The 18,710-nt window shown below is 28.2% G+C and overlaps 1 protein-coding gene across 2 annotated transcripts in view; it reads right to left on the reverse strand.

Annotated features, from left to right (window-relative positions):
* LOC142329757 (glutaminyl-peptide cyclotransferase-like) overlaps positions 1 to 17,150 on the reverse strand; it is an 84,982-nt gene extending 67,832 nt beyond the window's left edge. For both annotated transcript variants that reach the window (XM_075374514.1, XM_075374512.1), the window contains exons 1-2: positions 17,116 to 17,150; positions 14,856 to 14,999 (exon numbers count right to left, since the gene is read on the reverse strand). In XM_075374514.1, the coding sequence (XP_075230629.1) occupies positions 14,856 to 14,963 (108 nt within the window). In that variant the 5' untranslated portion in view covers positions 14,964 to 14,999; positions 17,116 to 17,150. The remainder of the gene's footprint in view (positions 1 to 14,855; positions 15,000 to 17,115) is intronic.
* Between the last annotated feature and the right edge of the window lie 1,560 nt (positions 17,151 to 18,710).

The following is an 18,710-nucleotide window of genomic DNA, read 5'->3' on the forward strand; positions in this document are numbered from 1 at the left end:
CAACCTGCCAGTCTTACTGAGCAACTATATGAATGACCGTACTTTCCAAGTACGAGTCAATAGCGAATATTCATCTGTAAGAAATTTGGAAAATGGCATACCACAAGGTTCGCCGTTGAGCGATACGTTGTTTACCATCGCCATTAATAAATTGATATTAGCCATTCCAGTAGAAATCAGCAAAAGCGTCTATGTTGATGATTTGGCAATTGTGTATGCCAGCAACAAGACTGCTATGGTGAAGTACAAATTGCAACGAGCGATCAATGCTCTAAATGAAGTTGCAAGGAATAACGGATTCCAATTCTCACCAGAATAAACGTGCTGTGTACACTTTTGTAGGAAGAGAATTCCTCATCAAAGTCCTGCGTTGACAATTGATGATAATCCAATACAATATAAAGACAACGTAACATATTTAGGACTAGTATTGGATAAATCCCTTACATGGGGATTACATATACAGGACTTGAGTGATAGATGCAAAAGAGCCCTAAACATTATAAAATGTTTATCGAACTTAAATTGGGGCTCAGACAAAGAGACATTATTGAGATTGTATAAAGCATTGGTTCAATCTAAACTAGACTACGGATGTATCGTATATTCATCCGCTAGAAAGTCGCATTAAAAAAAGTTAGACGTAGTTCATAATAGCGGAATAAGATATGCAACAGGCGCTTTCCGCACAAGTCCGGCGGCTAGTCAGATGTCCGAAGCCGGAATAATGCCACTACAATATAGAAGAGAGATCCTTTTACTAAGATACGCAGCAAATTATGGGCTTATCCTGCCCATATAAATAATAAAACTTTTCAACAACCATCCTATGGCTGCATTATACGAACGTCGTGCTACCTATTCCAGACCAGCCGGAATTAGGTACCACGAATTAAGAAGTAAATACGAAATTGCCATTCCAGATACATTGGCAATTTCTACTAGAGAAATACCGCCATGGCTCTTGCCAGCGGTAAATACAAGGTTGGATCTCTCTCAAGGAGAAATAAAAAAGAAACCAGCAGTGATCATCCAGCAGGAATTTTTGGCAACCATCAGTAGATACGAAGAACATATTAGAATTTATACTGACGGTTCTAAAACCGAACATGGTGTTGGATGCTCAATATATGTAAATGGAGAATCCCACTTTTGGAAACTGCCAGATGTGGCCAGATGCGGTCTACACGGCAGAACTCACTGCAATTCAGCAAGCTCTTCGCTACACTGAACACTATTGCGAAGAGGGAGTGCTAATATGTTCCGATTCTTTAAGTGCACTTGTCGCAATTCGGAACAAGAACATTAAGGATGTCCTAATTGCAAACATCCTGTCAATTTTATACGTTCTAAATCAACGAGGACAGCGATGCGTATTTGTATGGACTCCGGGGCATGCTGGTATTACAGGTAATGAAATCGCAGACGAAGCTGCCAGAAAGGCAACAGTCTGCGATGATTTGGATGCATTTCTTGTGAGAGTGGCAGATGTTAAAAACCGTCTAACAAACATAGTAAAAAACAAGTGGAATCCTGAATGGAGGAGTTTAAATACAAAATTAAACTCAGTAAAAACTTCTCCTTATAAATGGAAAAGCGACTTTAAGTTGACTCGCCGTGAACAAGTAGCGGTGACCAGACTTAGAATCGGTCACTCGCGATTAACAAATTTATATCTGTTAACCGGCGAAGTGAGACCAATGCGCGGTGTTTGTAATAAAACACTGACAATCAAGCATCTAATAGAAGAGTGTACCATATATGAGGACCTGAGAAAGAGGTTCCGTCTTACAAATAATATTTGTGCTGATCTCGATAATGGAAATGAAGAAACTATAGTTGCATTTTTACACGCCAGTGGACTTCTTAAAAGTCTATAAAATGAAAGTTTAAAGCTGTGAAAAAGAATCTCTAAGCGGTAGTTTTATATATATATAAAGAAAGAAATGGTATTGATAAGTTGAAATTTTAATTTCATGGTCTTTTGAGAACCTTATCTCAAATTTTAATATCGGGGCCCTTTACACCCCGTAAGTGTTTGTGATTGTCCTGTCTTTTATATCTTAGTGTATATTGTGAAGTTTGTGTTTTTTTAAATAAAATGTAAGGGCCCTTTACACCCTTACATATGACGATCCTGATGGAGATAATAATTTCTTTTAAAGAATGTGACGAGGGCTAATGACCTTAGCAGTCGATGCCCATAAAAATTCAGGAAAAAAAAATAGTAATCGAATTGTAAAGAAAGCTGCTTCAACTAGAATTCCAAATACTTATAGACACCAAACACCAAGATATCCTTGTTATTACCAAAACTAATCTCTAAAACTCCGAGCTTCCAAAGAACATCTTTTAATAGATAACCTTATAACCGATAAAAAATTCGAATTATTACCGAAAACCTCCTTTCCAAAATCCCATTCAACGACCACCATTTAAACGAACACAAGAAATACCAATGAGCATTAACACAAGAAATTCGGTAAAACCTCTGAATAAACGCCTAAACCTATACCAACTGGCGAGTAATAGACCCAGAAACGAAAAATTAAAAAAACCTTACGATAATATTACTAAAAAAATGGGTAAAATTAAATTAGGAAATAATAACAAATATAATAAAAATAAAAAAAATTAACAGAAAAGTAAATTTAAATCAGGTACCAGCCAAGAAAATTAGGAAAAAAAATCGTTAGACGCTAGGAAAAGTATTTTCGAAAAAGTAATTATAATTAATTCCGATAATGTTGAAGATGAAGACAACGCAGTAGAAAATTTTAATTTGCCAAATGAAACTATTTTAGGAGATTTTGAGATTAGTTATTTTTTCCACAGTTTTGAAGATGAAAATAATTAATTATGTATAGGTAATGAATCAGACGAAGAAACGGTCTCGCATTCCGTTTATCTAACAGATAATATTGATCTTCAAGTGAATTTAATTTAGAGGACGAAAATAATGCGTTAAATAACGAATTTTTTACCGATCTTACTTTATGGGATACGAGCCTCGGAACAAATCAATAAATACAAATTTTATTACAGGAAAAGTCCCTACTTTAAAATGATTAAAATCAATGCACGATTCTGAATCAATAAATGATTATCACCGGTCAATGTATCGTATACAATACTAATAATAACACAAAGACAAATGACAGTAAAAATAAATTAAGCGTAAAAGGAAAAAAAGGGCCGCTAAGAGAACGAAAAATAATTTTAATAATGATATAAAAAATAATGAATACAGGATAAAAAAAAATAATTTTAAATTAAAAGTCAGAATTAAGATTCTGATACAAATAATAAAGGGAAGACAATAACACACAACTGTTAATAGTAAAAATATACATAAGAAAAAAGCACGTAATATTATTACGTGCAAGTAATAGAAGCACGTAATATTAAAATTTCCGTAGGTATAAATAATCATAATAATAATGAAAAATGTATATAATTGCAGAGCAATAATTATAAGAGTAATAAAGAAGGAAAGGGAATATAATGATAATGTTAATAATAAATGTAGTAATATTAAATTTGACAAATATATTAAGCGAAATAATTCAGATATTAAAAACGGGCTACCAAATGTTAATAAATTTATTAACAAAAATTACGTTATATATAAAACAAGATATAAAAATAGGAAAGGAAATAAAATAAATAATATTGAAATGTTGCCGACAATAAATATATTAGTGAAGAAATATATAGCGGTAATAATACGAGTAATGTGATAAATGGAATTAATAATAGTAATTTATTGCCAAATAACAATAAAGATAGTACTGAAATAAATAATGACGTTTGTAAAATAATTACTGAGGATATTATTAAAAAGTTGCCGAAACCCGATGAGATTATATTAAAAAAAAATAATAGAAGTGTTAGAAAGAAATATGATATAAGTAATAGGAAAACAATGCCCAAAATAAGCGAAGTTAATAAAGATATTACCGATGAGAATAATGATATTATAAATAATAATAGTAAGATGTTTCTGAAAAATATAGAAAATAAGAGAAATAATGAAGATAATGTTAAAATGAAGAGAAGTTAATGGAATGACGATAGATAATATTAGTATTTAGTTGCCGAATAATATTGAAGTTAATGAAATAATAATTAATGATTATGATATTGATTACGGTAATAAGTATAATAAGATTATTTAATATTGACAATGAAAGTAATGATGTTAATAACGAAGATATTAAATATAATAAGAAGAATATTAAGAAATGCATGAATAATAAGTGTATGTCGTCGAATATTATTAATGAAGAAGATAATAATAAAACTTATAATTACAGTAAAAGGAATTATAGAGTTAATGATAATAAAATGTTGCCAAATAAATACGATATTAGGAAAAATAAAAGTAACAATATTATGAATAAATTTAGGTTGCTCAAAACGAGGAAAATTAAGAAAAATACCAGCGATAAAAATAATATTATTATAAATAAACATAAAGAAAGTGTTAGTAATAAGTTTGAATATGTTAGATGTTAGGACCAATCAAAAGAATTGGAGGAAGAGAAAGAAATAAATTAAAATAAATAAACGTCAGATATTGGACCGGTAAGGAAATAAAATAATCGGTTAACGAATTAAAGAAAATTTGAATATAAAATAATTACAAAGAGTTATTAGTGATTAATGAATTTTTAAAGACAATTATTGTATGGATAAAAATAATTTTTTTTGTCTTCTGTCATTTGACTGGTTTCATGCAGCTCTCCAAGATTCCCTATCTAGTGCTAGTCGTTTCATTTCAGTATACCCTGTACATCCTACATCCCTAAAAATTTGTTTTACATATTCCAAACGTGGCCTGCCTACACAACTTTTTCTTACCTGTCCCTCCAATATTAAAGCGACTATTCCAGGATGCCTTAATATGTGGTCTATAAATCTGTCCCTTCTTTTAGCTATATTTTTCCAAATTCTTCTTTCTTCATCTATTTGCCGCAACACCTCTTCGTTTGTCACTTTATCCAACCATCTGATTTTTAACATTCTCCTACAGCACCGCATTTCAAAAGCTTCTAATATTTTCTTCTCAAGTACTCCGATCGTCCAAGTTTCACTTCCATATAAAGCAACACTCCAAACATATATTTTTAACCATCTTTTCCTGACATTTAAGTTAATTATTGATGTAAAAAAATTATATTTCTGACTGAAGGCTCGTTTCGCCTGTGGTGTTCGGCATTTTATATCGCTCCTGCTTCGTCCATTAGTAATTCTACTTGCCAAATAACAAAATTCCTCTGCCTCCATAATATTTTCTCCTCCTACTTTTACATTCGGTGGTCCATCTTCGTTATTTCTACTACATTTCATTACTTTCGTTTTGTTGTTTATTTTCATGCGGTAGTTCTTGCGTAGAACTTCATTCATGCTATTCATTGTTTCTTCTAAATCCCTTTTACTCTCAGCCAGAATTACTATATCATCAGCAAATCGTAGCATCTTTATCTTTTCTCCTTGTACTGTTACTCCGAATCTAAATTGTTCTTTAACATCATTAACTGCTAGTTCTATGTAAAGATTAAAAAGTAACGGGGATAGGGAACATCCTTGTCGGACTCCCTTTCTTATGTTCTCCAATTATTACTGTAGCTGTTTGGTTCCTGTAAATACTAGCAATTGTTCTTCTATCTCTGTATTTGAATCTTAATTTTTTTTTAAATGCTTTAAATTATGAAGAAAATATATTAATTTAAACCAATGATAATTATTAATTTTGAATAAACATAGTTCCTCTTAATGTGAAGTATTACTGATTATTGAATTTTTATAAATATTTTTTTTAAAGATTACTTAACTAAAAGGATTATGTTATGGGGAATTTGTACATATAGAAACAAAATAATTATTTGAATAAAATAAAAATAAATGTTAAAATAAAATATACGTAGAAGAATTCATTTCTGTATTATGAAGTGTAATTTATTTTTTATGTTGTAATTTAACTTGTGTTAGAAGGATGAATAAAAATATGTAAGTAGGAGATGATTTCACAGCTATATGACAAATATTAAGTCACGTCACAAATATTAAGTCAAGATGAAATAAACCATAGAATACAGTAAATATTTAAATGATTTAAATATTGTAAATTATGTAAAATTTTACTTATTGAACCGGTACTATAATATACAGATTTATTGAAACGTAAATATCATACAACATTTAATTTAGCATTTTTAATTTCTTTCTTTTTCCTGTTTAGCCTTCAGGAATTATCGTTCAGGTGTTACTTCAGAGGATGAATGAACATGATATGTATGAGTGTAAATGAAGTGTAGTCTTGTACAGTCTCAGTTCGACAATTCCTAAGATGTGTGGTTAATTGAAACCTAACCACCCGATATCCATGATCTAGTATTCAAATCCGTATAAAAGTAACTGCCTTTACTAGGACTTGAACGCTGGAATTCTCGTCTTCCAAATCAGTTGATTTGGGAAGACGCATTTACCACTAGACCAACCTGGAGGGTAAGCTTTTTAATTTAGAAAAGGATAATATAACTGGCATTCAAAACCAATAAATATGATTATGAAATAGTGTACAAAAAAGGAAGTTAAAATACAATAATTATCTGAAAATAATTTGTTAATAATATAATTAATTTTGATATCTAATATAAAACATAGATTGTATTTCGAAGATAATTTTGTGAATGATATTTCGGTTGAAAATAATATTGTTATAGTAAGTGACATATTATTGAATAGTAAAAATATTTTTATGAATAAAAATGTATGTAAGTCAAATAGGAGCCTAGCTCCAGAAGCCAACTATCTAAGAAAATAGATAGCTGCACGTATTATGAGATAAGTATATGATATTAAAAGAGAAACTAGTGCAGTAAAGTACAGCAAGTAAATGTGTACATGTGATAGAAATAAAATTAAATCCACAGTTAAATATAATTTAATATGTTAGTAAAATATTTTAAGGTAGCCAACTACAACTATTTAAATGTAATCATAAATTATTAGATATTATTAATTATGATGAATGACAAAAAAATAAATAAATAATTATCACGTAAGAAAAACAAATCACTGTGGAATACAAGAAACTGTAAGTGGCACGGAATTATATTAATAAATGCGAAACATGTTTGAAATGAAATAATTATATTTAGTAATTTAATAGTAATACTATTTTTTGATGGAGTTATAAACTTAATTGCCGCATTAAATAATTTAAATAAAAAGGAATACCTAAAATAATTATTTAATTAGTAGTGTTATGGAAGAGGTATTTCAACTGATATGCTATTAAAATAAAATTAAATATATAATTAAAACCGTAAGAAGTATACATTAAAAAGATCCAGAAACAAAGTAAAAATAAAATAAAGAAAAGGGTAAAAGTATAATCCTTACTTAAATCCTGTCGCTGATCCTTCCCATTCCTAGAGCAGAATGCATATCATAATTTTGTATTGTGTTATGTTAAAAATAAGTTGTTTTATAATATAGAATTGAAACAATATTTACGTGAATGAATTAAAATGATGCATATGAACTTGTATTAAAATATTAAGTAGCAATGAATTGTATAATGCTAATAACAGAGAAATGTAATAAGATGTAATAGACATTAGTAATAAGTGAATATAAGATATAATATTGTTAAGTGGTAGTAGTAATAATAACTCGGGTAGAAAATGTGGTATAATAAATGGCTTAGGTTCAATTATAAAAATTACTACAGGAATATGGATGCTAATGATGAAATAATATTAAAAGAAATAAAAAATAAGCAAAATAATACGGTTGCCAAATAATAAATAGTAACAAAGTTAATACTGATACAAGTAATGTTAATGAAATAAATAAATAACTATGAACTAATTGATTTCACATTTTAGTAAAATGATATACATAATAAAATATGTTTTGATAAAATCAGTTTTAATAATATGTTGATTATCACGTGAATTATTTTAAATATTTTACAGTGTTTTAAAATAATATGTATTATGTATCATTATAAAGAAATACTGTAAGTATTGTTTAAAATATTATATATTATTTGTAAATGAAAATAGATGTAATTAGTAGTGATATTAAATTTGAACCAGAACACATATATTAAATGATTTAAATGTAAAATATATTATTAAATGAATTATTATTACAAGAACAGATTAAAATGAAACAATTTAACTCAAACTTAAAAATTTATAAAATATAATTATGAAGTAATTTATTAGAAATAATTTAATAATGTTGTGTGAAAATAATATTTATTATGGAATATATAAAAAAAAAATTAATATTGTATGAGAAATAATAAATAATTATTATATTAATAATATAATATAATATTAATATTATATTAATAATAATAATTTATAAATAATAATAATATTAATAATTTATTACACCAAGGACAATAATACATCGCCACGTAACCCTCTCAAATTTTTAATGAAGGTTGTCTCATCTTCCCAAAAGCTTAGCTTATCCTGGTACTCCACTGCAACACTGGTACACCGCTCAATCGGAGACACGGTGGAACCAACTGGCATCACAATTTGCCTAAAAGACCTCACTGACCTGGCCTGGTTCCGCAAGACAACATGGTAACGCATCAGAAGTTTATTGTGCAGAGCTTTATAAAAGAAAACCAAGTCAAAGTACGTTCTTCTATCAGATAACCTGGAAAGGTCTAATCGCCTCAACATATCCTCTCTACTAGCGCCAACAAAACAATCTCCAAACTTAAAACGCATCCAGTTCAAGAACCTATTCTGAACACCCTCAACCAGATCAGAGGCAAAAACTTGTGTACTATTCCACACTATAATAACATTAATAATAATTAATCTTTTTTTTTTTTTAATTTCTTAAACACTTGTGGAACTGTACAGTATATCAGAATACATGACAGAAAAAAATAGTAAGATTATATTACAACATATGTACAATGAAATAGAATAATACACACACAACTATATACATAATTTAAAATCCAGCAATTATATGTTAAAATAAAATATTTATTAGTCATAAAGTTTAAAGTAATAGTAATATATGATAAATATTTTATTGATGTAAATGAACTGAATATGGAAATGGTGCAGCATTCAGGCTTATCGATTAATCTAAATAGTTTGGAATTAGAAAAAATAAATATAATAATTTGTTAATGCTCAGGAAAAATAATACTATTACAGGTGTTATATCACTGTGAAACATAATATTATATTGTATATTGATTGTAACGGTTATTATTTTATTGCAAAATTAAAATATTTAGGAAAACACCTGTGTCTGTTGAAACACCCCCAGATGGTTTACTTGGGAATGGAGGAGATATGTTACAGTAAAATCCTGACATATTGCATTCCAAAAGCCATGTGTGTTGCCTATCCCTAATTTCCAGGAAAAGCCACCGTGAGGAAGAATGTAATGCAGCTGCAACCTATGTTTCTTTATTCTAATTGTAAGAACAATTATTCTGTCTCAGTCCTGGACTCGTTCGACGAACATCGTCCTATTAGAGTCTCAATCAAGAATCATACAGTTAACATGTATTATTAGACTCGTTCAATATTATGTAGTCCTATTTTATAACACATTAGCATGTACGCATAATGATGTTTTACGATTTCATGTATACTAATTGTAATAAATAAAGTTCATTTTTTAAAAACATAACTTGAGTATCACACCTATATATATATATATATATATATATATATATATATATATATATATATATATATATATATATATATATATATATATATATATATATATACACATACATATATTTATATATATATATACACACACATACATACATAATGGAAGCTACTGGAGCACACGTTACTTGTTACATGAACGGGATGCAGAAAATTCAGGTTCTTAATTTAAAATAATTCTTATTACTCGTATTTATAAATTCACTAATTTAGTAATATTACTTCTGTACATGAAAATCTTCCAATTCATTTCAAATAAAGGTACTTACGTATTAACGCCACCGCAGCTACAGCTTTATTTAAAAACAAAGTAGTCAATCGGATTTCGGTGGAAAATGAACAGTCTCTTTATTAATTTTAATAAATGGTTATTTATTTTATAAATATAATTTAACCAAACTTAACTACGCTCGCTAACCTTGACTAATTAACAGGAGTGTTTTGATTATTTAGATAATAAATAATTGCAATAATTACTGAATTTATAAAATAAATACTCAAAAAATTACGGTGTTAATTAGTCAAGGTTAGCGAGCGTAGGTTAAGTTTCTTTAAATTATATTTATAAAATAAATAAATATAAATAACCATTTATTAAAATTAATAAAGGGTCTGTTCATTTTCCACCGAAATCGATTGACTAGCTGCGGTGGCGTTAATACGTAAGTACCCAAATAAATTATATTGAAATTTCTAATTACTTAAACACGGGTCTACGCTATTCGGATTTATGGTGACGGCCGATGAAATGTAACCGCCTCTTTCTTGTACCTACAAAACTCGTCTTTTTTATATGATTCCATCACGAGATTATATTATATTTCAGGCGGGAATATAAGACGGTACAATAGATATTTAATAATAATCATCACACGCATAACGTTTTATTATGAAGATTCAACAGGAAACATTGTAGTTTGATTCTGTAATAATCAACGAAATCGATTTGATCGTCGAACGAGAATATATCGCCTACGAAACATTCAGACGTTACACATTACATGCGACAAAACGCTACAGATTAATTATATCTTTAAAAGTATTTTAGACGCTTTATGAGAGAGAGTTTATAAGTTAAATCCGAAGAGCTTGTTTTTACAGCTTGTGATTCCGAAAGCCTTACCTCTCTTTTTCTGTTTAGCCGTTGTGAACCACCGTAATGTAATACATCATCAGACAGAGAATGAATGAATGAATGTAAATTTACTGTAGTCTTGCACAGTCTAAGGTCGATCGTTTCTGAGATGTGCGGTTAATTGAAACCCAACCACCAAAGAACACCTAGTATTCACATTCGTATAAAAGTAACCGCCTTTACTAGGATTTGAACCTTAGAACTCCAGACTTCGAAATCAGATTTGCGATGATGAGTTTCACCACTAAACCAACCCGGTGGGCTGAAGGTCTTACTCAAAACGATCATAATTCACGAGATTAATAACTTTATCGTTTCAAATTTGAATAATTACGCGTTATAAATTCTTTCAATAGGATAACGAATATCAATTCAGTAAAATTTATATTTCATTTTATTATTTATTTAATACGAGATATATTTACATCTGATTATTGTTTCAACCGAAAAGTAATATCTATTAATCACATTTCATCAAAAAAAGTTACCGATCTGAAATATGGAACGCTAAATGCTTATAACGGATTCGCGCCATACGTAACGTAATTTTATCACCGATCGATTACAATGGTGGAAAATCGTAACCGCCTTCTTCAAGGTCACCTTTATTCATGTTCCTTCGGACAGAACTTTAGTATCCGGCTTAGCTTGTTGTTGTTAGTCATTTTAATTGTGTGTGTGTTATTGCGTATATATATATATATATATATATACAATAATGTTATTGTATATATATGTATATATATATATATATATATATATATATATATATATATATATATATATATATATATATATATATATATATATATACACAATAACATTATTGTATATATATATATATATATATATACAATAACATAATATCTATTTTTAGTTGTCTAACCTTAAATTATTTGTCAAATCTTTATTTTTTGTAAAATGTACAAAAACTTCCTTTTTATATCAGTAAATTTTATTTAAAAAATTCGAGAAACAGCGAAGCAAAATGAGTAAGTGCAGCAGAAAAAATATTCATAGACTGTATGAAAAACTAATAAAAATAAAAAGGGAATAAATTAAGGCTGCAAATAAAATTGTACGATAAATAAATTAACAGAGGAACCACAATGAAAAAAAATACTACAAAGTTATAATGAAGTATTAGTTTCTTTATTATAAAACGGGAGGTTCACAATTTATTCAAATTCGCCTGTTTTTATTTTTTTGGGTATTAAAACGATTAGAACCATTCCTAACTATTAACTGTGACAAACAGATAAATAAAACATAAACTAGTCCAAAAAAATTAACACCTATTTGTCCTTAAAATAATTCATAAACACAATGTTAATTTATAAAAAAAGCACTCCTATGTTAAACTTTCAATAACCAATCATACGGTAACAAATCTTCAATCAGTAATTACTGTAAAATAATACAAAGATCAGTATCAGTATCTTTGTATTATTTTACAGTACGCTTTATATATTAATTTTATGAGAACAATTTTTTTTAAATTTTTTTCTTAATAATTTTACATCAAACATAATATTTAACAAATATATTAACAAAAAGGATAAAAACAATTTGTTCAGATCAGCAAATAATAATAATAATTATTATTAAATCAAACTTATTATTTGATAATAAGGGCAGTAATTTTCATATATTCTCTTTAAAATCTTTGAATTTTAAAATCTATTCCAAATTCAGTCTTCATAAAATTATTGACCTATATTTCATTCAACAAAAAAAAAAATAATTTTTATAATTTAATTTTTAAATAACTATTACATAATTTATAATAGGATTCGATGCAGTTTCTTAAATCAAACAGGATATATTAAGATTTGACTGTTAAACATAAAAAAAAATTTTAATGAAGAAAACTGAATTTTTTGTGTGCAGAAAAAGCCAAACCTGACCAATAATTATAATCAAACCCAAAACCTCCAGGGTGAAAGGTAGAAATTCTATTACTTTACGTGGAAGTTGATAAGCAGTACTAATTTACAATACTGATGATATGGCAAATGTTTAATATAGTATAAAAAATATAATTTATTAATTTTTATAAATCCTGTGCATACATTCTAATAATACATTAAAGAAATCATTTCAAATAATAAAAATAAACAAATAAATTTTCTTACAATTTTTTTTGGATGGGATTTTATCGCTGCTAAATAAGTAATTTACATGTATTATCTACTTCTTCCTTCTGATTTAAAACGTTACACAGAAGTTTTTTTAAACGACGGCTAATGTTAATGCAGGAAAATATTTACGGACTATTAATCTTAAGAGTAATAGATTTAATAAAATCATAAATTTATAAGTGGCTTTTTACAATCTTTTATTTATACTTAGTATGTTTTTACAACCTTATATTTTCTTGTTTCATTCTGTGAACTTAATTTATAACACTGTAATTAATGAATAAAAAACGGTGATAATAATTATATAATCATGCTTAATCCATTAGAATAGAGTACATGGTCAAAAAAAAAAATTATTATGAACAGTATCCAACATGCTATTTTGAATGAACCTGACGGTTAAATAACACTACGTAATCATTTTGATCATTCATAAGTCATTTACATATGAGGTCCGTGCATGTGATCTGCCCCCAGCAAGAATGATATCATCCAAATAAAATAAATTTTACAGTACAAACTATTTTTTTGTACAACATGATTACAATTAACATATCTTTCACATGATATGAGGCCGGTTCAGAAAGTAACCTCTGTTTGGCTATAGATAAAAAGCCTGCATAGATAAAAACATTTAATTCCATTCAACTTAAAACTACAACTTTTAACTATTTTAAACATAGTTGTAATTTAAATTAAACCATGCAGCTGTGAGGTGTAGCATCATTTTGATGAGGACAGTTCTAGAATGAGCAAGCATTACTGTCGGCAGGATGGTGACAGCACCGCCGAGGGCATGGATTCCCATGCAGTCGTGGGTTGTAGCGGCATCTCGATGATGGTTATAAGTGAAAGTAAATGTCACGCGAGACTCTGCGATGGAGCTGAGTGGGAGTAGGAGGTCTGTCCACCTTTCCCTGGTAGACCAGACCGGAGTCCATAATGAAACCAAATCAGGAGTATGAACTGAAGTTGAGTTCTTTAAGGGAACCTGGAATATATTTCAATGTTGCAAACAACATTTTTGGTGGTATTTTATTATTCATTTTCCTCAAATTTATGAGACATTTACATATGAATTGGCTCTATAAAATGTAGAACTAGGCATGGGATTTGTGTTTCCACGATCTTGGTCAGCTAGTTAAAAGGGAAACAATGTAGGACATTCAAGATGTCTGGATGAGGCCTGCAGCAAAGGCAAAAGCTGAGTTTATAAAACACTGATGAAAATGTCTACCGAGGCATTTACATCAGCGGCACCCCAACAAGGCCTAACTTATTACTATGAGATGTAAGAAGTTGGAGGACGAAAGACCACTTCCATTAAAGCCCATCGGAAGTGGGGGGGTGGCGAACAGAAGCATCACAAAGCAGGTGCCTTCCCCTACGGGGATGGGATGTTAATTAGCTCCAAATAATAAGTGGTGGCCACAAAACAGACCAGGGCAACTAATAAAATAGAAATTATATTTCGATGCCAAGACATACTTGTCTTGTATTTCTGCTTATGAAAGGAAGTTCTAAACCATTAATTTATTCAGAAGCAAGTTAAATTATTATTTCAGTCACATACTGTGTACTTATTCCTATACTTCAGTTTACATGCAATATAATGTTTATGCATTAATTTTATACATGTTTAAAATGAAAATTGTGTTGAGTTAAAACTTTTATTAACACATTTAAATGGCTTATTTGTAAGAAAATAATAAAATGACTTCCATTATTTAAAAAAATAATTAGTTTCATTCTACCTATTTCATTTTTTAGGTAATTTATGGCAATAATAAAAACTTACATAGAAAATAAATGGGAAAGAAATTAAACAGTTACACTTACTTCCTTCACCGCTTCATGCTGTGCAGTTCCAACAATTCTTGGTACAAGAATATTGCTTAAAATATTCTGAAATCTGTTTTCATCAGATAATTCGGATATATCTAACATTTTTTCTTTGGACAATATCTTTGGCCGATGAAAAAACTATAAAAATAAAAAAAACATAAAATTAATTATTAACGAATATATTGAATTAATATAGCCAATAGATATTAAAAAACTGTTTTGAACTGCAATGATAATCACAGCTGTAATGAAGCACTACTGAGACTTGTACATTTCAGAAAGAATACAAGACCCAATTTACCCCAATAAACACCTCAGTCACAGATTAGGGTATCCTTGTAGCTACCAATAGCTAATAAACACAATCATCAGAACTTTACAATCTTACATCTTTAGATACACACTGATTAGGGTCTAGCCTAAACTCACAGAACACCAGTGAAAAAGGAATAAAAAAAAAATAAGAGGAAAGGGGGTAGAAAAGAATAACCCACAACAGAGAGATATAAAATAAAAAAATAACCATCTTAGAGGTGTTTCAAAGCCCTTTAATGTTCAGCATCAATCTTAAACACAATTCAAGTTATCTTTATTCATGATTGGAACACCAATTAGGCACCAGTTCTGCATTCATCAACTCAAATATATGCTACAGCAAATTGAGTTCCTCCAAATACTAAAGATCTATTCAAAGAAATTTGAGTAAGTTTCCCAAAGTAAAATCTTTGCCTATCCTCAAAATTGAACAGGTTGTAGAAGTATTGAACTTGAATGTTCAACACACAATCCCTTCGTGTTGAAACACAATCCTTCATTCCCTGGATGAAGGATCACCCAGAGTTTGTAGCAAACCCTTCACTGCAATACATATATTACAAAAGAAAAGTAATCTTTAAAGAAATTATATCCTACAAATGTTGGGTTACATATCATGTTTTTTTGTTATTTTTAGTTTAAATTTAATTGAAAAAGAAATGAAATAATTATAGTAGATTAATGATTGAACGTTACTTTATTACAAGATTATGTAAAAAAAATAATACAGTATTAAGTACATTTAATAACAGTTTTATTTACTGTTAACAGAAGCATCTGATTTCATCTTGCAGGAACGAGTTACAAATCCACCAATATTAATACAAACAACCTTAATCATCTATACTTAAACATAAAGGTGCTTTATATTAACACACTTTAATATTATAAAATACATAAACTGAGAAAAAGATATACTAAATGATTAGACATCATTCAAATCTTATATACTTTTCAACCACATGAAAAATGTGCTATAATAACACAGTAAAAGAAAAAGCAAACTGCTAGCAACATCAGCTGAAGCCAAATCACAGATTTAAGCATTTAATTAATTCAGTAATATAAAATGTATGAAAACTTTTCAAAATAGTTTATTTTTATTCTGTACTATTTACTTTAATATTATGATTAATGATCAAATACTTATTCAAACCATTCTATATAGCTGTAATGGATATGGATATAGAAAAAATTGTGCCACATAATAGAATATAAATTGTTTCAAGTAAATAAATGTATCTCGCACAAACATAACTATATATAAAAAAAAAACATTTCTGTTAAATTTTATTAAGTTCTACAAAAGAAAAACTACGAGATCAAGTTATTTTTTCCTTATGATAAGATTTAATTTTTTGTTTTCCTCAAAAATGAGATATTCTATAATTTTACTGTAGCACTACATGGTTGCTAAAAATACTAAACGTAAGGCACACAACAAAAACTAATTTATTTAAAAATTAAATTAAATTAATTTTCAATAAATTTTTATGCGAGCCAAATAAAATTTTAGTGTGTTTTTCTATCAGATCAAACTTTATAATTTTAAGGAAAGTTAAGAACAAAAAACCCAGCTTAATGATTTAACTGGTTACATGTACCATTAAACAGGGGAATATTTTCACAATTCGTTAAACAGCAAATAAAATGCATGTATATTTATGGTTATATCTTTTCCATACAAAAATTGTTTTTTTAAACAATATTGTTTGATACAACTTTCAAATAATTTTGAGCAGTACTGAAATATATGCAACCTAGTAAAGTATTAAATACATAAAGGGTAATACTTATCGCCATATCACAAAATTAATACTACAATTATAACTAACTACGGAAAAAATAGACACGACAAAAAATTTCTATTAGTATTATTATAGTGATATGGTAATAATTATATACAACTTTTTACGCGTATGAAATATTTAAAACTCACCTTTTCCTGGTAAAATTTCAGACTATTTCTTTCTCCATCCATTTCAGACTATTTCTTTCTCCATCCACATTAACACTGTAAAATATCAAAACTGCTAAAAAATATTTTAAAAACATAAGGATAATACAGTTAACTTTTAACATTTTAATTCTTGTTATATAAAATCAGAATCAGTTACATTCATTCATCCGACCACACAACACGCTTAAGCGTTCACACAACGATCTAGTAGCTACCACTAGACTGGCGTTCATAGAACAACTAAATCAGCTGGTGAGGGTTTACTTAATACTTTCACTTTACAGTACTTTCATAGCAAAAAAATTCCCGTTTTGTTTATTCAACTGAATTTATGTACCGCGCAAAAACAAAGTTTTAGATCAGCTGTTTTGTTTTTGATTGATGTAGGGGGTGTTTTTCTCAGTATTATTTTAGAAGTGTGGCAAAAATGAAAATATGTTTTGGTTTTAAAATTGCGATTTCGTGTTCCAAAGATTAAGAGTAAGTTTTCTTTAATAAATATTTTGGTCAACTGTGTTTAGTCTTTATATATGTACAATAAGTTCAATTAAAAAAAAAAAAAAAAATGTTTTATAAATTAATGTTAATACTTACCAATCGTTGCCTCATCATGAAACATAATATGTGCTAAAGAGAATAATTACATTTAAATTAATAGAATGGGTGCTGTATTTTCGTATTCTGTAATTCACATTATTGTAATTTTATTTTGTTTTGGTACCCAAATTCATATACTTTTAAACAAAAATAATGTGTAATCTTTTTAAAGTCTTAACAGAAAATTTTTATTTGCAGTTTATGAGGAAGAAAGTGTTTGATAACGCATATTGGTTTATTTGTTATTTTATAGTGTGCCAAGTATTTAGTTTGTACATTTTATGAACAAATGAAGATTTGTATCAGGTAGATGCTCGTCGCCGAATTGGTCATTTACAAATTAATGTATGATATTAGTTTGCTCCTAAAAGTTTTATAGTGCATGCATCATTATTTTTAATTTTTTACCTCGGATAACAGCATCTTCTTATCTGCCATTGCTACAGTTTATTTTGTAAACCATTCTTCCACCTAGCTTTACCAAAAAATTTATTCTTGTTAATATTTTTTTTTAAATGTTGTTTCATCCCTTCTTGCTACTATACTTAATCTAGCCATCATTGTGGTTTATTAACTGTTATTTTTAGGTGCTGTATAATTTACTTTATGGTGGGAACGTTTGCTATTAAGTTTATAAGTTTCTGAATATTAATGTGAAAGGAAATCCTAAATATGTTATGTTAAGCCATATTATATTATCCTGAAACCAACAAAAAATATTTATAAATAAAAAATTATAAGAGGTTAACTTTTAAATAGATAGTGATTTTTCTTCTAAATTAACTTATGGAACTAATTAGCAGCACTTGTTCATTAAAGTTGCCAAAAGTAATATTGTAATGGTGCCCATCTGAAAAAGGTTAATAATAATTAAATCCCTTTAGTAAAATTGAATAATATATTTATTTGATTTGTGCTGTATTTTTTCATTTTTTATGTTGTTTTTGTTAAATTTAGTATGTATAAATTTCATATTA

The sequence above is a fragment of the Lycorma delicatula genome, chromosome 9 (genome assembly GCF_047948215.1).
Source record: "Lycorma delicatula isolate Av1 chromosome 9, ASM4794821v1, whole genome shotgun sequence".
NCBI lineage: Eukaryota > Metazoa > Arthropoda > Insecta > Hemiptera > Fulgoridae > Lycorma > Lycorma delicatula.